Consider the following 26,074-nt stretch of genomic DNA (forward strand, 5'->3'; position numbering starts at 1 on the left):
ATCATTGAGTTTAGAAACCCATGGATATACTCCCTCTTTTCTTTAGGCATTTTTTGGATAAGTGTATTATTTTTTTAATTTATTTTTTATTTATTTTCAGCATAACAGAACATAGGCAGTAATCTCTTCGATATCAGCCACAGCAACTTCTTTCAAGATATGTCTCCAAAGGCAAAGGAAACAAAAGCCAAAATAAACTTCTGGGACTTCGTCAAAATCAAAAGCTTCTGCACAGCAAAGGAAACAGTCAAGAAAACAAAGAGGCAATCCATGGAATGGGAGAAGATATTTGCAAATGACAGTACAGACAAAAGGTTGATATCCAGGATCTATAAAGAACTCCTCAAACTCCACACACACAAAACAGATAATCATATCAAAAAATGGGCAGAAGATATGAACAGACACTTCTCTAATGAAGACATACAAATGGCTATCAGACACATGAAAAAATGTTCATCGTCACTAGCCATCAGGCTAGTGATTAAAACTACAGTGAGATATCACCTTACACCAGTTAGAATGGCCAAAATTAGCAAGACAGGAAACAACATGTGTTGGAGAGGATGTGGAGAAAGAGGAACCCTCTTACACGTTGGTGGGAATGCAAGTTGGTGCAGCTTCTTTGGAGAACAGTGTGGAGATTTCTCAAGAAATTAAAAATAGAACTTCCCTATGACTCTGCAATTGCACTACTGGGTATTTACCCCAAAGATAAAGATGTAGTGAAAAGAAGGGCCATCTGTACCCTAATGTTTATAGCAGCAATGGCCACGGTCGCCAAACTGTGGAAAGAACCAAGATGCCCTTCAACCAACGAATGGATAAGGAAGATGTGGTCCATATACACTATGGAGTATTATGCCTCCATCAGAAAGGATGAATACCCAACTCTTGTAGCAACATGGATGGGACTGGAAGGGATTAGGCTGAGTGAAATAAGTCAAGCAGAGAGAGTCAATTATCATATGGTTTCACTTATTTGTGGAGCATAACAAATAGCATGGTGGACATGGGGAGTTAGGAGAAGGGAGTTAGGGGAAATTGGAAGGGGAGGTGAACCATGAGAGACTATGGACTCTGAAAAATAATCTGAGAGGTTTTAAGTGGTGGGGGGGTGGGAGGTTGGGGGATCCAGGTGGTGGGTATTAGAGAGGGTACAGATTGCATGGAGCACTAGGTGTGGCACAAAAACAATGAATAATGTTAAACCATTTTTAAAAATAAAAACAACTTTTATAGTCACATTAACAAGTTGAGGTATAATTTTGTTCCAGTTTAAAAAGCTTTGATTTATTTCCACATTTGATTGGTTGATTTCTGCTTTCTTCCATTGCCCTCTAATCTCAGTGGGTCTTAGATGGTTTCCCCATTATGCCCTAGAAAATAGTTTTATTTAACTGATGCTTTAAATTATAGAGGGAAAAATTAAATATCAGCTATATAAAATTACTTCTGAAAGTAGTTGATTCAGTATAAGAAGAACTTTACTAGCTTACACCCTTAAATTCCACATAGGAGGGAAATCATATGATATTTTTCTTTTTCTGACAATTTTTGCTTAGCATAATACTCTCTAGCTCCATCCATCTCATTGCAAATGTTAAGATTTAATTCATTTTTATGGCTGAATAATATTCCATTGTATATATGTACCATTTCTTCTTTACCCATTCATCAGTCAATGGACATTTGGGCTGTTTCTGTAATTTGGCTATTGTTGATAGTGCTGTTATAAACATTAGGGTGATTGTATTCCTTTGAATTTGTTTTTATATGCTTTGAGAATATACCTCATACTATGATTGCTGAATATAAAGTAGTTTAATTTTTAACTTTTTACAGAAGCTCCATACTGTTTTCCAGAGTGGCTTTAACAGCTTGCATTCCCACCAAGAGTGTAAGAGGGTTCCCCTATTTCCACATCATTGCCAACATATGTTGTTTCATATGTTCTTAATTTCAGCTATTCTGACAGGTGTGAGATAGTAGTTCATTGTAGTTTTGATTTGTATTTCCCTGGTGATAAGTGATGGTAAGCATATTTTCATGTGTCTGTTAGCCATTTGGATGTCTTCTTTGGAAAAATGTCTATTCGTGTCTTCTGCCTATTTCTTAACTGTATTAGTTTGGGGGGATGTCGAGTTTGATAAGATTCTTATATATTTTGGATACTAACCTTTTATTAGATACACCATTTGCAAGTGTCTTCTCCCAATCTGTAGGTTGATTTTTAGTTTTGTTGATTGTTTCCTTTGTTGTGCAGATTTTTACTTTGATGTAGTCTCAAAAGTCTTTTTTTTTTTTTCCTCTTGTTTCCCTTGCCTCAGGAGACATATTTAGAAAAAAAAAATGTTGCTATGGCCAATGTCTGCCTGTGTTCTCTTTTAATATTTTTATGGTTTCAGGTCTCACATTTAGGTCTTTCATCCATTTTGAGATGTTTGTTTTTATATTATAAAAGTGATCCACTCTAGTTTTCCCAACACCATTTGTTGGAGAGACTGTATTATTCCCATTGGATATTCTTTCTTTGCTTTGTCAAAGATGAATTGACCATATAGTTGTGCATTTATTTCTGAGTTTTCTATTCTGCTCTATTTATCTATGTGTCAATTTTTGTGTGGCTACCATATTGTTTTGTTTACTACAATTTTCTAATATAACTGAAGTCCAGAATTGTGATACCTCCAGCATTCTTTTTTCAAAATTACTTTGGTTATTCAGGGTTTTTTCTTTTCTGCTTCCATACAAATTTTAGGACTAGCTGTTCTAGATCTGTGAAAAATGCTGTTGGTATTTTGATAGAGATTACATTAAATGTGTGCATTGCATTGAAGAGTGTAGATATTTTAACAATATTTTTTCTTCCAATCCATGAGCATAGAAAGTTTTTTTCATTTCTTTGTTTTGTCTTCAATTTATATAGTATTATGCCTTCTACAGATAATGAAAGTTTTACCTCTTCCTTGCAGATTTGAATAGCTTTATTTCTTTTCTTCTCTGATTGCTATAGCAAGGACTTCCAGTACTATGTTGAATAAAAGTGGTGAGAGTGGATATCCTTGTTGTTTTCCTGACTTTATGGGAAAAGCTCTGTTTTTCCCTATTGAGGATGATGTTGTCTGTGGTTTTTTCATAGATGGCCTTTATTATGTTGAGGTATGTTCCTTCTGAACCTACTTTGTTGAGGGCTTTTATTGTGAATTGATCGTGTAATTTGTCAAATGCCTTTTCTGTTTCTATTGAGATGACCATATGGCTTTGTATCCTTTCCTTTACTGATACAATGTTATCATTTTGAGTGATTTGCAAATATTGAAGCACACTTGTATCCCAGAAAAAAATCCCATTTGATGATAGTGAATAATTTTTAAAGTATTGTTAGATTCTTTTGCTAGTATTTTGTTATGGATTTTTGCATTTATACTCAACAGAGATATTGGCCTCTAGTTCTCTTTTATGGTGTGCCTATCTGATTTTGGTATCAAAGTGATACCTGCCTCATAAAATGAATTTGGAAGTTTTCCTTCTTCTATTTATTTAAATAGTTTGAGAAGAATAGGTATTAACTCTTTTTTAAATATCTGTTAGAATTTGCCTTTGAAGCCATCTTGTCCTGGACTTATATTTATTGGGAGGTTTTGATTACTGATTCAGTCTCCTTGTTGGTGTTCAGTCTGCTCAAATGTTCTGTTTCTTCCTGCTTTGGTTTTGGTAGGTGATATATATCTAGGACTTTATCCATTTCCTCTATGTTGCTTAATTTGTTGGCATATAGTTTTTCATAATATTCTCTTACAATTTTTTTGTATTTCTGTGGTGTTGGCTATTTTTCCCCTTTCATTGGTGCATTCGTCTATTTGAGTCCTTTCTGTTCTCCCCCCCCCCTTTTGTTTGTTGTTGTTGTTGTTGTTTGATGAGTCTGGATAGAGGATTTTGTTGTCAATTTTGTTGATCTTTTCAAAGAACCAACTCCTGATCATTGATGTGTTCTATTGCTATTCTATTGCTTTGAAGTTTGTTTCTGTTTCTGTTTGTGAGGTTTATTTTTTTTAAGTTTTCTATATAATTTATTTATTCTCTAATCTTTATTATGTCCTTTGATAGTTTTGTGTTTTGTTCATTGTTGTTGTTGCTTCCTAACTCCTTTAGGTGTACGGGTAGATTTATTTAAGTTTGTTTTGTTTTGTTTTGCTTTGTTCTGTTTTTTTGCTTCATAAGGTAAGCCTGTATTTCTAGATTCTTCCCTTTTAGAATATCTTCCGCTGTATCCCAGAGGTTTTGGACCACTGTGTTTTCAGTTTTGTTTGTCTTCACACACTTTTTGATTTCTTCTTCATTTTCTTGTTACCTCCTCATTGTCTAGTAGCATGTTATTTAACCTGGATTTTTTTCTTGTGGTTGATTTCTAGTTTCATAGCATTGTGATTGAAACATGATTTTGATCTCTTTTAATTTATTGAGGCTTATTTTGTGGCCTAATATGTGATCTATTCTGGAAAATGTCAATATACACTTTAACCAAATGGAGGGTTACAGAAGGGAGGGGTGTAGAGATAGGGTAAGTGCATGATGGGTATTAAGGAGGGCACATGTGGTGATGAGCACTGGGTGTTATACACAACTGATGAATCACTGAACGCTATATCAAAAACTAATGATTTACTATATGCTGGCTAACTAAACATAATAAAAAATAGAAAAATAAAATAAAATAAATGTGTATTCAGCTGTTTTAGGATGGAATGTTCTGAATATATCTGTTATATCCATGTGGTTTAGTGTGTCATTCAAATCCAGTTTCCTTGTTGATTTTCTGTTTAGATCATCTGTCTATCAAGGTAAGTGGGGTATTAAAGTCCCCTAATATTTTGTATTACTATGGATTATTTCTTTTATGTTTGTTATTAACTGTTTCATGTATTTGGGTGCTCCCATGTTTAATTCACATATATTTACAATTGTTATATCTTCTTGTTGGATTGTCCCCTTTATCATTATATAATGTCCTCTTTGACTTTTTCTACAGACTGTTTTATTTAAATTTTTTTATTAACATATAATGTATTATTAGCCCCAGGGGTACAGGTCTGTGAATCGCCAGGTTTACACACTTCACAGCACTCACCATAGCACATACTTTCTCCAATGTCCATAACCCAATCACCCTCTCCCTACCCCTCCCCCAGCAATCCTCAGTTTGTTTTGTGAGATTGAGAGTCTCTTATGGTTTGTCTCCCTCCCAATCCCATCTTGTTTCATTTATTCCCTTCCTATCCCCAGACTTTGTTTTAAAATCTGTTTTGTCTGGTATAAGTATTGCTACCCTGACTTTCTTTTTTACTTAATTATTTTTTTTCAGTGTTCCAAAATTCATTGTTTATGCACCACACCCAGAGTTCCATGCAATACGTGCCCCCCCATCATACCCACCACCAGGCTCACCCAACCCCCATCACCCTCCCCTCTAAAACCCTCAGTTTGTTTCTTAGAGTCCACGGTCTCTCATGGTTTGTCTCCCCCTCCGATTTCCCACAACTCACTCTAGACATCCATTTGCATGATAAATATTTCTCTTTCCCCTTAGTCTACAATCTGTAGACTGTAGATTGTATATTGTAGACCCTACAATCTATAGGTGTCTTTAGCTCTGAAATGAGTTATAAGCAGCATATAGATGGGTCTGAACTTTTTATGCACTCTGTCACCCTATGTCTTTTGATGGAGTATTTTCTCCATTAATATTCAATGTAATTGTTTATAGATATGTATTTATTACCATTTTGTTACTTGTTTTGTGTTTGTTTTTGTAGTTTTTCTCCAATTGTTTCTTCTTTCTCTCTTTTATGGTTTTTTGGTTTCTTTAGTGATATACCTGGATTCTTTGCTCTTTAGTTTTTCCATATCCATTACTCTTATTTGATTTGTGATTACCATTCCATTTATGTGTAACATCTTCTGCATATACCTGTCTATATTAAGCTGATGGTCATTTATTTTTGAATTCATTCTTTACTCCTCTCCCCTCTACATTTAAGATATTTGGTATCATATTTTACATCTTTTTATTTTACCTTCTTATTTTTCTTACTCTTACTTATGTTTTTTCTTATTATGTTTAGTTAGCCACTTTATAGTACATCATTAGTTTTCAATGATTCATTAGTTACATATAACACCCACTGCTCATTATGACATGTGCCCTCTTTAATACCCATCACCCTGTTAGCCTCTCCCCAACCACTCCCCTCTGAAATCATCAGTTTGTTTTCCAGGGTCCATAGTCAATCATGGTTCATCTCCCTCTCTGATGCCTCCTTCTTACGATTTCCCTCCCTTCCCTTATGGTCCTCCCTGCTATTGCTTATGTTTCACATGTCAGTGAAACTATATGATAATTGTCTTTCACTGCTTGACTTACTTCACTTAGCATAATTTCCTCCAGATCCATCCATGTTGATGTAAATGGTGGGTATTCATCCTTTCCGATGGCTGAATAATATTCCATTTTATATATGTTCCACACCTTTTTTATCCACTCATCTGTTGAAGGGCATCTTGGCTCCTTCCACACTTTTGCTATTGTGGACATTACTGCTATGAACATTGGTGTGCATGTGCCTCTTCTTTTCACTACATCTGTATCTTTGGGTTAAATACCTAGTGGTGCAATTTCTGGGTCATAGCATAGCTCTATTTTTTAACATCTTGAGGAAACTCCATACTGTTTTGCGGAGTGGATGTACCAGCTTGTGTTCCCACCAACAATGTAAGAGGGTTCCCCTTTCTCCAGATCCTTGTTAATATTTGTTGTTTCCTGCATTGTTAGTTTTTGCCATTGTAACTGATGTAAGGTGGTATCGCATTGTGGTTCTGATTTGTATTTCCCTGATGGCTAATGAAGTTGAGAATTTTTCATATGTCTGTTAGACATTTGTATGTCTTCTTTGGAATAGTGTCTGTTCATGTCTTCTGCCAGTTTTTTGACTGGGTTATTAGTTTTTTGAGTGTTGAGTTTAAGAAGTTCTTTATGGATCTTGGATACGAGCCCTTTATCTGTAATGTCATTTTTAAGTATCATCTCCCATTCCATGGGCTACCTTTTAGTTTTGTTGACTGTTTCTTTCACTGTGCAAAAGGTTTATCTTGATGAAGTCCCAAAAGTTCAATTTTTTTTTGTTTGTTTCTCTTGTCTTTGGAGACATGTCTTGAAAGAAGTTCCTGTGGCTGATGTCGAAGAAGTTACTGTTTATGTTCTCCTCTAGGATTTTGATTTGTTTCTGTCTCACATTGAGGTCTTTCATCCATTTTTAGTTTAACTTTGTGTAGGATGTGAGAGAATGGTCCAGTTTCATTCTTCTATATGTAGCTGTCCAATTTTCCCAGAACCACTTATTTGAAGAGACTGTGTTTTTTCCATCGGATTTTTTTTCCTGATTTGTCAAAGATTGGTTGACCATAGAGGTGAGGGTCCATTTCTGGAGTCTCTATTCTCTTTCATTGGTCTACATGTCTGTTTTTGTGCCAATACCATGCTGTCTTGGTGATCACAGTTTTGTAATATAGCTTGAAGTATGATGTGATGCTCCCAGCTTTGTTTTTCTTTTTCATCATTCCCTTGGCATTTGGGGGTCTCTTCTGGTTCCATAAAAATTTACTTGTTTTTATTTTCCACTCACAGAGTGCCCCTTATCATTTCTCATAGGACTGGTTTAGTGGACATAAGTTATTTTAAATTTAATTGTCTCCATCTCTCTTTCTATTCTGAATGATAGCCTTGCTGGGTAAAGTATTCTCGGCTGCAGATTTTTTTCTTTCAGCTTCTTGAATCCATGATGCCACTCCCTTTTGGCCTGTAAATTTTCTTTTAACAATCAGCTGATAGCTTAATGGGGTTTCTTTGTATGTGTCTTATTTTCTCCTACAATATTAAAAATTCTTTTTTTTATCAGGGTTTTTTTTTTTTTGCTATTTTAATTACTGTGTGTCTTGGTGTAGACCTGCTTGTGTTTAATTTGTTTGAGGATATTTGAGCCTTCTGAATCTGGATCTTTCTTTCCTTCCAGGAAGGAAAAACTTCTCAGGAAGATTCTGACTATTATTTCTTCAAATACATTTCTTCCCTCCTTTCTCCCTCTTCTCCTTCTGGGATCCCTATAATAAGAATGTTTTTCTGTTGATGGAATCACTGAGTTCTCTAAATCTATTTTCATTATGTACTATTTGTCTTTCTCTTGTTCAACTTGATTGCTTTCCATTACTGTGTTCTCTAGGTCACTGATATATTCCACTAATTCCTGTAGCCTACTATTTATTCCTTTTATTACATTTTTAGATTTTATATAATGAGTTCTTCTCTGGTTTGTTATTTTTTTAACTCTTTGTCAGGGATCTCACTGATGTCTTTCACCCTTTTCTGAAATCCAATGGTTATCTTTATGATCATTACTTTAAATTCTGTATCAGATATATTATTTCTCTTTTGCTTAGACCTCCTGCTATGGCTTTGTCTTGTACATTCATTTGGGATATATTTCTCCATTTCCTCATTTTTTCATCTCTCTGTGTCTGTTTCTGTGTGTTAGGAAGGTAAGCCATGTCTTCTGCTCTTGAAAATAGTGGCTTTATGAAGAAGAGGTCTTGTAATGCCCTATAGGGCAGTATCCCTTGTTCACAAGAACCTGGAATTTCAGAGGAGTCTCCTATGGGTGTTTCTTGTGTCTGAGTTGCTTTTTCTTTCATCCAGAAGTCTGCATTGATCATTTGTCTATTTGGGGCTATGCTTGCTCTCTATGATGTTAGTGAGATCTGGGCAGGCAGGCTCTGAGGCAGCATGACAGCTGATGGGCCCAAATTTGCATTGAGCCACTAGTCCCAGGCTGATTTCCCTCAAAGTGGTAGAAGCCCAGGGCATAGTGCACATCAGGAGTAGAGGGCATGGGCTTGTGGTGTCTGTGGGCAGGGCAGCTGGGCCTGGTGTCTGGGAGTCAAGCATGGTGGCTGGGCAGGGTATGTATAGTGATAGCAAGATTTTCACTGAGCCACAAATCTACAAAATGATACTGAACCCAGGGCAGAAGCCAGCAGGCCTGGAGTGGGCAAACCCTCAGAACTCAGAACTTGTGGATGGGCACACTGTTAGCTGGTTAGGTAGTAAGTGTCTGGACAGCTCCACCTCCAAGTGGTGGATTTGTGTTTATGCTTGAGGTTGGGAGGGGGAGAAAAATGGTGACTGCCAGCTCCTTTGTTCCCAGAGAATTCCCCCAACAGGCTCTGACATCAGCATAAACATATCTCCCTCCCTCCTGTGGGAACTGTGGCTTTTATGTTGCTTCTCTTTGGGCTATTTTATCTTTAAGGGCAGAGACCCAGGTATCACTTGCCCTTCTAGCTTGCCCAGGGCGGAGTCACCTGACTTTTAAAGCTCCAGGCTCCAAGTCCTGCTGGTTATACAAATTCAGGGAATTCAGCCCCTCTGGTTTTCAAGGCCAAACATTGTTAGAAGGATGTGTGGACTCCCTGGTGCTTCCCCTTTCCAACACTGCAGCTCTCTCCTTCCTGCACACAGCTCCCAACCAACACTCTGCCTTTCCCAACTTCTCAGAGGCAGCTTCTCCAGAGTCAGTGGTAGAGTTTGTTCTATCGGTGTTTGGATCACTCTCAGGTTTATTGACATGGATGTCAGTGATTTCTTGTTGTAAACATGGGAAAGGATGAGCTGATACTCCTACTCCACAATCTTCCCAGCATCCCTCTGTCTTGCTGTTTTAATTTTTTTTTAATTTTTTAAATTATTTATTTATTTGACAGAGATCACAAGTAGGCAGAGACGTTGGCAGAGAGAGAGGAGGAAGCAGGCTCCCCGCTGAGCAGAGAGCCCGATGCGGGGCTTGATCCCAGGACCCTGGGATCATGACCTGAGCTGAAGGCAGAGGCTTTAACCCACTGAGCCACTCCGGTGCCCCTGTCTTGCTGTTTTAGTGTAGAACTTATGATTCATTCATTCACAACCATATATCGAGTGCCTACTATGTGCCAGGTTCAGAGCTAAATACGTGTTATACCAGTTACTACAAAGAAAACTTCATGTGGGTATTAATTTCAGATGGAGTCACTTGAGAACAGACTTAGTTATCTTCCTGTGATTCTCTTTAAGCAATCTCTTCCAACATCTGTTGTCATTTCAGAATTTCAACCCTTGGTACATTATCTTGTTACTACCTGGGCACTACTCTGCCAAATGCTCTTCACCTCTTCTCACTTCCATGAGGAATAGGGAGGCTTATAGTTGTTTTTGTGAATGAGAAGCATGGTCTAAAACAAATATAGTCCCTAGCAACCTCTGGTAGACACCAGTTTTGCCACAGAAAATCTTTCCAAGAATTAACATAATTTTTTCTTGCTGTTTCTGTTTCCTATGGCCATTGTCACGCAGTGAGAGTAAACTTAGCATAGCAGACCTCTTTCCTGGCATAGTATCACAGGTCCTGAGTTATATTCCGAAACAAACTATCCTAAAAACTTAGAATAAGTTTGAAAGTAAATGGGCAAGAAATAGTAGAGAGAATAAATGGAAGAGAAGGGAAGTATCTTCCCTATAAGCCATGCAGGACTGAAGATGAATTGGGATACCCTAATATTTAAACCAAAAAGGCAATCTTTATATTTTATTTAGATATGGCATTTGCTCCAAACTTAGTAAGATTCAGTATAGTAATCCAGAACCCTTTTCACTGCTTGAGCTTCAACTCTGAAGCCTTATATGGTTCTACCTCCTTCTCCAAGGTCCTTATTTTTCTATACCAGGTGACATGCTGAAAAGTTGGTACTCTCAGCCTAAGAATTTCAGACATACTATGACTTCTGTACTCTAGGGGTATATTTGAGTGTACCAGAACTTAGGGCACTATTCTTGGGCTCTATACCTGAGCCTGTTTTACCCATGTATCTTCTTTAGACTCCATTTCTATCCACACTAGTTGGGATGTTCAGTTACCAAATTCTGCTTGAATGTTAAGACACTGCTTTGGTATGTGCTCTTGTGCCAAGCCTGGAACTGTAAGCATTAAACCCAATGTCTATTTTAATTGTGTTCATATCCTATTCTCTTTGTTTTAATGTGACTGACTTTAGTTTTTCCTTTTGGAGCCATTATACAGCTGAACCCCTTGTTTTGTAGGATTTGACCTCTCCTCTATTCTCCTCATGTTGCTTATGAGTAAGATTTGTTCTCCAAAGTATTATTTCTGCCTTACTGGCACACATAATTGTCTGTGAGAATTGGGGAACCCAGGTACAGGATCTGGACAGCAGGCATGAAATAAGAGCTTTTTAATTTTGAGGCTAGGTCCTCTCCTCAGTTAGGAGTCAATAACATGCATAGTGTTATATCAGACATGACCAAAAATTTGAGAATTCTAACTTATGATTGGTAGGGACAAAGATTCTGGTGTCCTACCATTCCCAGAGTCTATAAATGGGCAGCACTGAATTAGAATCTTCACAGGTGGTAGAGGAAAGACAAACTCAGAGTGGCCAACACAGGCCCAGGAGCAGGGAGCAGAAATCAGGTAAAGTTTCTGATTGCTACATATGCTAGTCCATACAGTATATGGACTAACTTGAGTTAGTGTGTGTGTTTGTGTGTGTGTGGGGGGGGGGGTGTACGCGCACACACGCGCATGCGTGCTGTAACTACTGAAAGCTTGTCAAGCAAGTTTTACTAAAATCACAGATTTCTCCCTTGGACCTCTACATTGCTCCAGCTTTCTCTCTTCCTTGCTTCACACTTACTACATGAGTAGACTGTGCCTGGTCTTTGGTGTTTATAGAAGGGAAGAGTCTTCCTGAGGAAGACTCGATCTCTCGGGGAAAGAGTTGGTGAAAAATAACTACATTCATCTGGCCTCATTAAGGAGGCAGCTGGCAAGAAACAGGAGGGTGCAAGCTCCTGTTTCCATGCCAATAGTATTTGGAGGGAGCAGTCAAGGAGCTGGGAATCCTGCACTAAAGTGGAGGAGGCCTTGAAGGTGCTATCAGAAAGGTTGGAATAAAATTTATTTTGATAATAATCCCTCACACTTGTACAGTGCTCTTTGCTTTGCAAAGTACTTCCATGTCTGTGATTTCACTGGGTTCTTGTAGCACCACTTGTCGCTCTCACCAGCAAGAACAACCAGGAGACACGGAGTGACAAGCTTGTGAATCTTTATTGTTCTCTCTCCTTACCCGGATGTTTACCCCTATTTATATCCCCTCTCCTCCAATCAGCAGACTGTACACGTGAAAGGAAGCATGATCAACGCTTAGCATGATAGAAAGCATGCAGTGTCCACGGGCTTCCTGTTCTGGGCATAGCCAATCATCTTTCAGGTGGTGCGCAGGTCCTCTGCCTGGCCGCAGGCGCAAGCGCCATGTTGCGTATTATGTACGTAGCTGCCCCCGACAGCTCCCCCTTTTCTTTTATATATATGGCAGGGACCATGCCTGTCTTAGGTTGCGAATCCTCACCTTTCATGCTTACCCATCATCGGGTACTCCCCCTGGTCGAGGAGCCCCTGTCTTAGGTTGCTATGGATGTGGGACCAGTCTTACCCGTTTTTGACTACTGGTCCAGCATGCTGAGCCATATTTGGGGGAAGGTACCAGCCTCGAGGGCCATCATAGCTTGTACAATCATTTCTTGTTGATGTCATTGTTGGCGGCCTAGACAGCAGAGGTATCTTAACATAAATATAGACGCTCCCACCATAAGGGCACAAAATACCCCTATGCCTGCCCATTCCTTCAAGAAGGACAATGAACTTTGGAAAAATTTTACCCAGTCTCCCACAGAAGCCAGGGACACTTTGGTGGCATTTAAGCTTACAATTTGGGATCTAAGCAGCCGCATAAGGTTATGAAATTTGGCGGACCAAGGCCCATTGAGCATTTTTCCTAACTCTTTGGAGATATTGGCAGCTCTGGTGAAGTTAGGATACTCTACTGGCGTAACACAGATTCCCTTCATATTGCTTATACATCCCACCACCAGAAGTCTCTCTAAAATGTCCATCTGTTCTTGTAGCAAGTCCACTCTCTGATTTACAATTAGGATCCCTGCATGTAAGTGTCCATTGATCTGTTCCTGGGTTGCCAATGCCTCTGCTAGTTGTCCTGTCACATTGTTGAGTGCTGCGGCAGTCTGTACAGATGTAGTCAGGGCTATAGCTGCTGCCATGGCTGCAGCTGCCGAAGCTGCTATTGCGGCCACGATTGCGGCTGTAATTCCAAAGTCCCTTCTAGGCCGCAGCAACACAGGCAGCTCGCCTGTGTTAACCAACACCAGCATAGGAATGTATGTTGGTGTTCTTGTTATCAAAGCAGAGCTGTGCCAACATTCAGACAACCAGCACCTGTCACCCAAGGCACGCCAGTAGTAGCATTGGTGGCAAAGATAGGAGGGAGGATCTCCGACTCATTTGTCAGTGGCATCGGGACAGGCCAGGCCTTCACCAGTGCCCACATCTGTCGTTGGCTCGCCTCTATCATGCTGTCCTGGCTCAGGATCATCACTATCGTCATCCACAGGCTCCATTGCCACCTTCCTAGTGAGCCTCTCAGGAACCCACACTGGAGTTGCAGCATCCTGTGGAAAAACACAGAGATCCTCGGTGCCACCGGAGCACCGGGTCCGGGCCTTTCCATATCCTGGTAAGGATATCTTTCCATTTAACCATCATCTGTGACTGATTATGCTGGCCCCAGTGCCTTTCTGCGGCGGACAGGCCATCCGTATCTAGCGTCAGAAAATTTAAAATAAATGTTACTAAATTGGTGAGATCTCTGGGGGTGGTGTATTCTTCCCCTACTCCCCCTCTTTTTATTTTTTGTAATGTGGTCTTGAAGGTTAAGTGGGCTCTCTCCACTATTCCTTGACCTTGTGGATTATAAGGGATTCCTGTGCTATGTTGAATACCGTAGCTGGCTAAAAGACTCTTGAATGTTTTAGATGTATAAGCAGGCCCATTATCTGTTTTCAAATTTTTAGATACACCACAGCATGCAAAGCTTCGTAAACAATGGGTTATTACATTTTTAACATTTTCTCCTCTTAGTGGTGTGGCCATTACTATTCCTGAGCAAGTATCTATGGACAGATGCAGGTATCTCTGAAGTCCAAAGGATGGAACATGTGTCACATCCATCTGCCACAAATGATTGGGGAGCAGGCCTTTAGGGTTAACACCCCATGAGGGCATTGGAAGATGTACAGAACAATTACCACAGCTTCGCACAATCTCCCGCGCGTTTGCTCTGGATATGTTAAAACGCATTTTCAAGGTATCAGAATTCACGTGCCATTTTTGATGATAGCGCTTTGCTTCTTCTATAGTACAGCAGAGATCAAACTTAGCATTTGCATCTGCCAAGTTGTTACCTTCTGTCATTGGTCCAGGCATCCCTGAGTGAGCTCTCATATGGCCAGTATAAAAGGGTGCATATCGGGCTCTTATAGCACTCCTTAAGTCTGATAACAATAAGAAGATGGGAGATTGAGATGGAGAAATAATAGCTGTTTCTATTGAGCGAGTAACAGCGACTGCATATTTGCTGTCTGACATTATGCTGAGGGGTGTGTCAGCAAATGACTGTAGGACCACAGTAATTACCAGCAATTCTGTCCTTTGTGCTGTGTCTGCCGGTACCACCACAGGTGTTACTTGTCCATCTATAACATACGCACCTGTCCCGTTTTTGCTCCCATCAGTGAAAACAGTGGTAGCTCCTGCCAAAGGTTCTAAGCGACATACCTTTGGCCATATGAAATATGTTTCTTTACAGAAGTCAATTAGAGGATGAGAGGGATAGTGATTATCAAACTTTACAGGGTAAGAAGTTACTAAGATAGCCCAGTTATCATTGGAATTTACAAGGATATTCATTTGACCCTTATCATAGGGAATAATGCAAGTATCAGGTAATTGTCCAAGAATGCTAAGACACATCCTTATGACTTTGGCAGTTAAGCTAGCAACAGCATTTGGATATGTAGTAGCAGCACGGGAGAGATTATGTGGTAAGTAAGCCCACTGTAGAGGCCCTCCTTGCCATAGCACTCCTGTAGGTGAGCCTGGCGATGGAATGACTATAGCCATCACTGGATCTGCAAGGTTACATCTATCTGCAGTAGTATTAGACATTCTCTCTTCAATCAAATTTAAAGTCTTAACAGCCTTGGGGGTGAGGGATCTAGGAGAATCTAAACCTGGATCCCCACGTAGAATATCAAATAAAGGTTGTAATTCACTTGTGGTGACTTTAATATATGGCCTTATCCAGTTAATATCTCCTAGGAGTTTTTGGAAATCATTTATGGTTTTAAGGTGATCCTTTCGTATGCCCATTTTCTGGGGTGATATCATCGTGTCTGAAACCCTCAGACCTAAATATTCCTTCAGGTTTCCTGCTTGAATTTTCTCAGGGGAGATTACTAGCCCCCATGTGGCAAGCTGTTGTTGCATGTAAGTCAATGCCTCAGGGAGTGTCTGCGGATCCTCTCCACAAAGTAAAATATCATCCATGTAATGATAACAATGAATATATGGGAATCTTTTTTGAAAAGACTGAAGGGCATTGCTGACATACAATTGGCACATTGTAGGACTATTGGCCATCCCTTGCGGGAGGACAACCCATTCATATCTTTGATCAGGCTCGGCATGATTAACAGATGGGAGGGTAAATGCAAACCTTTCTGTGTCCTCTGAGTGTATGGGTATAGAGAAGAAGCAGTCTTTGATGTCAATAACTATGGACGGCCAATTTTTTGGCAATGCAGTGACTACGGGAAGTCCCAATTGAAAGGGTCCCATTATCTGCATTTGATCATTTATTTGCCGGAGATCATGCAACAGCCTCCACTTACCTGACTTTTTCTTTATGACAAATATAGGAGTATTCCAAGGAGATGTGGATTCACGCAAATGACCCTCCTTCAATTGGTCTTGGACAAGTTCTCTAGCTGCCATCAATTTCTCTTTTGTCAGCGGCCACTGAGGCACCCACCGAGGCGTATCGTCCTTCCATTTAATTCTTATTGCCCCAGTGGCCACTGGAAAAAACCCTGGCCCCCCATAGATGGTAGCCTAGGGTCTCCTTGCCTTTGCTTTCCTAGTCCTTCTCCTGGTTTATATCCCATATTCTCCATTATATGCTTTGCAGGATCACTATATAATTTCTCTGTGGTTATCACAATATCCATCTGTTCCAAGACGTCCCATCCCCAGAGCGTTACGGGAAGGGGATGCACATAAGGCTGGAAGACTCCCCTATGTCCCTCTTCATCCTCCCACTCTAATGAAGAGGCACTAAGGTCTGGACTCGTGGCCACTCCAAGACCTCTTAGTGTTTGATTTGCTTTTACTAGTGCCCAATCTCTTGGCCAGTCTCTTTGGTTAACGATGCTTTTGTCAGCTCCTGTATCCAATAGTCCATAAAACTTCCTTCCCCTTATCTTTAAGGGTAACATAGGCCTATGTTTCATATCCATAGTTAAGCATGCTAAAGAATTCCCTGTCGACCCAAACCCTCCTTTTCTTTGAAGACCCGTAGATGCATAGTTATCATGCTTACTAGGCAAAATCAAGAGCTGAGCAATTGTTTCTCCAGGGTTAATGACTGTTATACCCTTTGGGGAAGAAACCAAGATTTTAACCTCTCCAGGTTAAATCACTCCTGGATGAACAATTAAGCCTTTTAAGGTAGAGGAACTCCTCCCGATAAGCAACCCCATGGTTCCCTCTGGGGGGCCTCCCGCTAGATCAGAGGGAACTGCCTGCACTCCCATGTCTGGCGTTAGGACCAGTCTGGAGGTTGCACAGATGTCGAGTCCTGCAGATCCTGCAGTTGCTCGCCTTGGTCTGTTGGGGGGTAAAGTTGCCGCGCCATCTGAGGCAGAGTCATGACCGCCCCGTACATTTGATTTGGGCCCCGGGGGGATGGGCCTGGCCGTCCGTTTTTTGACTCACCCCAATTATTAGGGGGTAATGGGTTGCCTTCTATATCAACCACAGAACGACATTCACTAGCCCAGTGGTTTCCTTTTCTACACCTTGGGCATAGGTTGGGTTTGGGGTATCCTGGAGATTTACCACTAGCTGCCTCACCAGGCTTCACAAACTTAACTGTTTTTATCTGCCCTTGACCTTGATATTGCGTTTTTCTTTGAGGGCAGTCCCTCTTGAGGTGGCCCCCTTGGCCACATAGAAAGCATCCTTTGGGTCTTGCTCCTGTGCCTTGTAAGGCTTGTGCAAACGCAGCAGCCATAACCTGTCCTTGAATGACTTGCCCTGAAATGTCTCTGCAAACTTTAATATAAACAGATAAATCCTTAGCCTTCCATGGCCTAATAGCTTCTCTACACCACTTATTTGCATTTTCGAAAGCCAACTGTTTAACCAGAAGCACGGCAGTATCCACGTCCCCAAATACTCTCCCTGCTGTTTGCATTAACCTATCTACAAAATCTGCGTAAGGTTCATTTGGTCCCTGCAATACTTTGGACAGTTGCCCTTGCAAGTCTCCCGCCCCCCGCAAGGTTCTCCAAGCTCTAGTCGCAGCTGTAGCTATTTGATGATAAACTCCAGGTGGGTATCGACTTTGCGCTTGGAATCCCAGATAAAGCCCAGTGCCGGTTAACATATCTAAATTCCACTGAGGATTTCCTGCTGCTGCATTCCTCCTTGCTGTCTCCTGACAATTATCCTGATTTTGTATTTTCCACTCTAAATACTGTCCCCCTGATAGTACAGCTTTAGCTAAATTTCCCCAATCTTCAGGAGTGAGGTAAAGGCTCCCCACAGCTTCCACCAAAGAAATTGTGAAAGCAGCCGATGGCCCATATTGCATAACCGCCTCTTTAAGTTGCTTCACCAATTTGAAGTCTAAGGGCTGATGATACCTCTGCTGGTTCTGATCTTCCATAACAGGAAAAAACCCTTTTCCGGGACCGAGTACCTCCCTGCAATTTTCCGCTATGCAAGCAGGACATCGACACGCCCCGAACAGGCGGGCCTATAAGAGGGTGGCCATTCATAAGGTGGGGCTGTAGGGCCAGGAGATGGCGCTGTGGTATTAGGTTTATTCCCTACTTCCTCTTTTAATTTTAACTGCGCCGTAACCTTTTGTAACTCCTCTTCTCTCTCAGTTGAGCCAGAACCTTCCTCACTTCTCACTCTTTTAAATTTTCTTCTCCTGCGTGGTTCACCTTCTCCTGCGTGGCTATGTCTTCTAGCTCATCCTCAGAGAGCCCTTCAGAGCTTTCACTATCAATATTAGAGCTTCGGAGACTCTTCTTTCACTTGCTCTAAAACCTCTTCCCCCTGTTTTATGACTTCCCTCACTGGCTCCCGCTTTGACTGCAGGCATAGTTTTACTAAAGACCACAGGGCAAGGTGGCCAGCGCTGACTTCCGGATCATGCCTGAGATCTTCTCCTAAATGCTCCCACTGTGGTATATTCGAGTTTCATTCTACATATAGCTGTCCTGTTTTCCCAGCACCATTTATTGAAGAGACTGTCTTTTTTCCACTGTATATTTTTTCCTGTTTTGTCAAAGATTAATTGACCATAGAGTTGAGAGTCCATATCTGGGCTCTCTACTCTGTTCCACTGCTCTATGTGTCTGTTTTTATGCCAGTACCATGTTGTCTTGGTGATCTCAGCTTTGTAATAAAGCTTGAAATCAGGTAACGTGATGCCCCCGGTTTTATTTTTATTTTTCAACATTTCCTTAGAGATTCAGGGTCTCTTCTAATTCCAAACAAATTTTTGGATTATTTGCTCCAGCTCTCTGAAGAATGGCTATCAGACACATGAAAAAATGTTCATCATCACTAGCCATCAGGGAGATTCAAATTAAAACCACATTGAGATATCACCTTACACCTGTTAGAATGGCCAAAATTAACAAGACAAGAAAAAGCATGTGTTGGAGGGGATGTGGAGAAAGGGGGACCTTCTTACACTGTTGGTGGGAATGCAAGTTGGTGCAGCCACTTTGGAAAACAGTGTGGAGATTCCTCATGAAATTAAAAAAATAGAACTTCCCTATGACCCTGCAGTTGCACTCCTGGGTATTTACCCCAAAGATACAGATGTAGTGAAAAGAAGGGCCATCTGTACCCCAATGTTTATAGCAGCAATGGCCATGGTCGCCAAACTGTGGAAAGAACCAAGATGCCCTTCAACAGATGATTGGATAAGGAAAATGTGGTCCATATACACTATGGAGTATTATGCCTCCATCAGAAAGGACGAATACCCAACTTTTGTAGCAACATGGACGGGACTGGAAGAGATTATGCTGAGTGAAATAAGTCAAGCAGAGAGAGTCAACTATCATATGGTTTCACTTATTTGTGGAGCATAACTAATAGCATGGAGGACATGGGGAGTTAGAGAGGAGAAGGGAGTTGGGGGACTTGGAAGGGGAGGTGAATCATGAGAGACTATGGACTCTGAAAAACAATCTGAGGGGTTTGAAGTGGCGGGGGGGTGGGAGGTTGGGGTACCAGGTGGTGGGTATTATAGAGAGCACGGATTGCATGGAGCACTGGGTGTGGTGAAAAAATAATGAATACTGCTATGCTGAAAATAAATAAATTAATATAAAAAAATAAAAACCAGGGTTCCTGCTTCCTTGTTCTGTGCCCTTCCACTGGAGCAGACTAGCCGCCTCTGAATGCATGTAAAGGACCAACTCTACGGTGGTAGTTTTTCAAGAGTGTTTTAGAATAGGCTTGTAAGCTCCAGAGTGAAGGATTAACTTGTCACTGGTTATTCTGGGGACTGGGGCTCCTTTGTCTCAGTATAATTGAATAGCTTTTCAGAATTTGTTTTCTTTACCAGCCATTCTCTTCCCTCTTTTCTAACAGATAGTTGTTGATTATTGCTTTCTTAAGTAAGAAAATGTTGATTTCTGCTGTTCAAGCTAATAGTCTTGCCAAATTCATTGATTTTTCTTCTTGCAGAGCACTGGAGAGAAATAGGTGGGAATTATACTCTAGAGGAACTGATTGACATTACCCCATTTACATGGGTCTCATGTTTCAGTTATTAAAACACTAAAAGTGCTTTTAACTGATGCTTTAGATATTTGCCTTATCAAAATGAGAATAAATCCATCTATATTTCACAGACTTTAAAACTTCCGAAAGTTTCTACTAGGTATACAATCCCTTCCCCACCTCCTAGAGTTCTTAAAGATGATTTTCTGCCTTTTTTTGCATAAAATTCGTGAATGTCCTTCTCCAAACATGCCCTCTCCAATATCTACACACTGGATATATTATAATCATTCAGAGAACTGTGTAACAGTTTGATCTGGACACTGTACTATTTTAAATGGCATTAGCTTTGTTTTAAATTTCATGGCCTTTGTTTTTTTGTGGTGGAGTTTTTTTGTTTGTTTGTTTTTGTTTTTGTTTTAGCAGCTATCTTACACTACTGGCTTATTGTGCTTATGATCAACAACAACAACAACAAAAAACTTCCAGTAACTACTTTATGCATACTGTTTATTAAGGAATGTGTCCTTGAAGTTAATTTTATCAACTAAATTAAGATATTCTTCATTAATACTTTTTACATCTCTTGTGGCCAGATTTTACCCATCCTCTCATATTGGCACAGACTGGGGTGTTCTTCCTTCTCATTTTGTCATCTACCAATTTAAAAAATTATTCCATTTCTATTTTTATTTGAGACCTTGATAACAATATGAATAAAATAGGAGAGAATTATAATTTTCCACTGTTGTCAACGACATGTTAATTAACACATTTGGTAGCATGAAAAGTTAACCTCACTATAAATCTTCCTGTTAGTTCAGGCCACATTTTGTCTGTCCTAACAATGGAAGACTGTTTGTTTAATTCAGATATGCTAGCTATAAGGTAGTCAGTCATTTGATCTTTCAAGCTATTCATACTATCACAAAAGGAAATGAGGCTAATTTGACTTGACTTGTTATCTGCAAACCCATGCTAACTTACTGAAGATGAAATGGTCTTGGGCATGCCAGTTGAAGTTATCTTGACTCAACAAAAGAAATTACATGCCCTCACACTTCAGAGCACATGTACTGTCCTGACTAACTCTAAAAGTGGAACTCAAATTCCAACTGACAGAACTCTTGTTTCAGAAACAGCCATTTTTAACACAAATCTGGCCCAAAAATTAGTGAGGTAGGCATAAATAAAAGCTGGAAAATTGAGAGAATGTAATCCTTGTCTGTTAGGATAGAAAAGGAAATAAGAGAAATATCAGTCTGCCACTTTTTCTATTTATTTTAAGCAATCTTGTTTCTTTCAACTTTGCAGTTTGTATTATAGACCAGGTAGAAACTTAAAGAATGTGTGTTGATAGAGTATTGAAGCAGCCTTATAACAAGCAAAAGAAAAGCAAAAGGATTTAAAGCAACTGTGGTAGAATAAAAGAGAATATTTGAGGTAAAAAATTGGACTCAAATCTGAGCTTTCTAGCATAAATTGCCTAAGTAAAGTTGGGTAAGTCATTTAATTCCTTTGAGCCCTGGTTCCTGGGTTTTTTCTTTTTTTTTTTTTTTCCTCTGGAAAAAACAGATTGATGCTACCTGATGAAGTTGTAGTGAAGGTTAAAATTCTTCCTTCACGAAATATAAAAGCAAAGAGAAATCTTGCTTAACAGGGATTCAATTTCCTACTGTTGTACTTTGGAGAATGGTCTATTTTAAGAGGTCTTAATCTGCTACTTTGTGAAGTTTCCTTAGTGCAGTATGCACATGGAAACTGTCAAGTATATTGGCCTCTCCCTACCCTTTGAATGATGCCAAAGCTAGAAAGACAGAGTTTTGTTAATAATGGGGAATTTACTATTGTTTTTTTAACCTTAGAAATACCAAGTGTGGGGGCACCTGGGTGGCTCAGTGGGTTAAGCCGCTGCCTTCGGCTCAGGTCATGATCTCAGGGTCCTGGGATCCAGTCCCGCATCGGGCTCTCTGCTCGGCAGGGAGCCTGCTTCCCTCTCTCCCTCTCTCTCTCTCTGCCTGTCTCTCCATCTACTTGTGATTTCTCTCTGTCAAATAAATAAATAAAATCTTTAAAAAAAAAAAAAGAAATACCAAGTGTGTTTTCCCCTATAACCTGAATTCCTTATCACTAACTTGGGTCAGACAAATCACTATTCCTTCTTCAGTTTTACAAACAGAATGACAAGGTGTATCTAAATTGCTTAGATAAGTTATCTCCAACATGGACTGTGCAAAACAAGCTATTATAGTATGGGAAGGAAAATAGTGTAACTATTTAAAATCACTTTTAACTCATTCTTTTACATTTTCTACTTTTTGTGTATATTTTATTATATATGTAATTAAATTGATGCATTAATATAGTTGACCTACAAATACTGAGGACACATACCCAAAATTTACAATAAGGGTCACAAAATTTAAGTATTGCTGGTTTGGAGGATGACAGAAATAGGATACAGGACTTTTGTTAGAAATTTATCATGCCTGAAATCGAATGCCTTCATTTCCCCTGTGAATCTGTTCCTCCTTTTGACCTATTTCTGTAAATGATATTATCATTCTCCTAGTCACCCAAACTGGGAACTTGGGAGTCATTCTTTGCCTTCTCTGGTTCATCATATGACATCAGTTGCCAAGCCCATTATTTCTAAAACATCTTTTGTATACGTCTCTCCCTTTGTAATTCTATTGCCACCACATTAACTTATGCTTTAATTTTTTTTTAATTAAAGATTTATTTATTTATTTATTTTGGAGAGAGAGAGAAAGCATGAGCAGGAGGGGCAGAGGGACTGGGAGAGAGAATCTCAAGCAGATTCCATGTTGAGCATGAAGCCCAATGCAAGGGTTGATCTCACAACCCTGAGATCAGAAGCTGAGCCAAAACTAAAAGTCAGGTGCTTAACAAACTGTGCCACTGAGATGCCCTTATGCTTTGAGGTTTTAAGATGGGTACTGTATTGTAGCATTATGATGTATTATGTAGTATTATGATAGTATTGTAAGAGCTTCCTAACTGCCTCTTTTCTCTTGACTCAATTTAACCTACCTATTTTTTTAATTGTATGTGCATATTTTTCCTACTGTTGATAGTTTGGGCTACTTAAAGGCAAGCAGGCATGAGCACTGTCTTTTATCTCTCTATAGTGCCTTACATATGGTAGGCACTCAAATATTTATAAATAGATAATATTATATTAAGATTTGATTTTCTGTCTGAGACTTAGGGTTCAGGACTTGGGGCCTAAAGCTCATGAAATTCTTTCTAATTTATGCAATCAAGTAAGATTAGTCTAAAATCGGATTCCTAAATTTACAGTCAGATATTAATTTATTTTTGTTAGCCACTCTGTAAAATCTCACTTTATCTGAGAAAAGTGCTTCATGAAGAAACTTATATTGTAGCAAAATGCCACTCTCTTCTTTCCTAAAACATATTTCACAGACGTGCTCACAGGGAGCATTCTCTCTCATTCTTTTTCTTTGCCTTGGGAGTCAGAGTTGAATTCTCAGCTGTATTTTATCACCAACTTCCTATGATTACTGCGGTGAATTGTTACAAGTCATATTAGCTTACTCTGTTTAAAGAAATAGGCCTGCCATCCCCCTTTCCCTACCTCCTCCTACCTACCTTTGGCTACTTCATAGAGATGGAACAGATGTGATCCTACATCTGACCTAATTTAGGATTCTTAGAAAAAAAAACTATATAAAAAAAAAGAAAAAAAAACTATATATATATATATATATATATATATATGATATAAAGTTGCCTCTTGGGAAGAGAGGGGAATTAAAATAAGATCTAACTGGCTTATTCCTGTATAATTATAGACTTATATTGTTAGCTTGTTCAAAGACCTTCTGAAAATGATGTGTATCAAGTAGTCTCAATGCAAAGGGCTTATTGAATGACTAGATAGCAACACTGCTATTCTCTCTTATTTATGTTACAAATATACTCTCTCTCTCCTCTTCCTCCACCTATGCAGCTACCAGCTCTAGCATTTTCCTTTGAGTTCCCCATGACAATTCCAAGTCACTTCTCTATGGTATTTAGAATATGAATCTTGTTTTTCTACAAATCTTTTCTGTTTTTAAGAACCAAGTCACTAACATATGTAATATACACATAATTCATTCCTAGCTGTGTGTTTCAAGTCCCAAGGCTTTTTTGTAGTCTTATCAGAATGTGTCAGCACCGTAGAAACTGACCACTTTTTTTTAATTAAATTTATTTTCAGCATAACAGTATTCATTATTTTTTCACCACACCCAGTGCTCCATGCAATCCGTGCCCTCTATAATACCCACCACCTGGTACCCCAACTTCCCACCACTTTTTTAAAAAAAGATTATCTGTTTGACACAGAGAGAGTACAAGCAGGGGGAGCAGCGGGCAGAGGGAGAGGGAGAAGCAGGCTCCCTGCTGAGCAAGGAGTCCTAGGTAGGGCTGGATCCCAGGACGCTGGGGTTATGACCTGAGGTGAAGGTAGACACTTAACCGATTGAGTCACCCAGGTACCCTGTTCTCTTTCTGTTGCAGCTGGCTTGTTTGTGCCTCTTTCTTCTCCTGTGTGCCATCAGGAAGCAGCAAGTCATCACAATCACTCATTTAAGATTGGTTTCCCATAAACTAAGTAGGTTGTCCAAGTCAGGAACAGAGCCAGAACGTGAAAGCTGACCTTCAGGTTCTAAGTCCCTCTCACTCTGTTGTTCCATAGTTGTCTCTCAATAGGTCCATTTAAAAAAAAATGAAATGAAAAGACGGTCACCCCGAACAACTCCTCAGAGTCATATTTATTGGAAAGTAGGTAACAACCAGCAAAGAAGCGGGAGTAGGTGACACATCGACCATGAGTCTTATAGATACATAAGAAGAAAGGCAAAAGATGTCTGGTCATGTAGTCCGTGACCTGCAGAGAGCAAGCCCAAAAGGGACCATCTAATTAGCCCCAGGTGGTCTCTGGAGTAGGGGAGAAAACAGAAAAAAGAAGCAAGCAGCATTTGCCCTGAGCGGGCCAGGTGTTCCCAGTTGCTTGACTTCAAGGACATGTGTTGTCCTCTCCCCCAGAGGCCGGTTGCTAGTACCTGTTCTTAAGGCTACATCTAAGCATGCTTGGTAACTAGTATAAGTTCTCATGGGTTATATTTTAAGCAGCATGTTATTCTGAGGGACAGTCACAAGGACTAATAGAGACAGTGTTTGTGAAAGGCTTTGTAAACTGAAAGCATATAAAATTTAGACTGCAAGCATAATAGCTACCACTGAATGTTTCAGTGTGTTAGAGGGTTTGCTTAATGAGCCAATTCTTCAACTTCTGGACAGAATTTGTTGGTTTGGTGTAATAGTTTCTTTTCAGTGGGTCTTATGCTGATGAATGAAAATAGCCATAAAATTATTTAGTCAGCTTTGAGAGCTAATTGCCACTGAACTAAATGTGGAGACAACTTACCACTTGTCTAATGTCAACTCTGTTTCCCATGTGTCAGTCTCTCTTAATTTTCTGGTGAATCCTAGGACCATTGTTCTTATTTTGACCAAATATAAGTTATGAATTGCCACATATATTTCCTATTTAAATACGTATTTAAATATTTACATATTTAAATACGTATTTAAATAGGAAATTTAATCACTCCACCTTTTAAAAAGAAAGTGGCATTTTTAGTTTTCTAAATAATGTATAATATTTTGTTTTTCATGAATTTCCTGAGAAATTGACCCAAGTGTTATTTGTTTTTACATTTAAATTCAATTAGCCGATCACCAAACCCTTCAGCATCACTGAGCAAGCTATGTTTTTGACCTTAAGCTAATTTAATGTAGTTTTAGTTAAAACCCTTGGCTAACCCAATATAACTCAGAGTAGTGAAACCCAATTTTCAGGGCTGATTTTACTATTAGGTTGTTATGGTATAATCAAGGAACAAGAATGCCAGCTCTTACTTTTCATTTTAGCCATGTAGAGCTAGTCATCTCCCTGATACACTTCTACAGATTATGATCATACTTAC

General features: G+C 39.6%; 1 protein-coding gene across 1 annotated transcript; it reads right to left on the reverse strand.

Moving 5' to 3' along the window:
• Positions 1–16,078: 16,078 nt before the first annotated feature.
• On the reverse strand, positions 16,079–16,534 carry LOC309855895 (endogenous retrovirus group K member 113 Pro protein-like; the record flags this gene model as incomplete). Its single annotated transcript, XM_082716516.1, has 1 exon — positions 16,079–16,534. The coding sequence occupies one exon, from the start codon at positions 16,532–16,534 to the stop codon at positions 16,079–16,081; it is 456 nt and encodes a 151-aa protein (XP_082572642.1).
• Positions 16,535–26,074: the final 9,540 nt, after the last annotated feature.

This window comes from Mustela nivalis (assembly GCF_964662115.1).
Source record: "Mustela nivalis genome assembly, chromosome: X".
NCBI lineage: Eukaryota > Metazoa > Chordata > Mammalia > Carnivora > Mustelidae > Mustela > Mustela nivalis.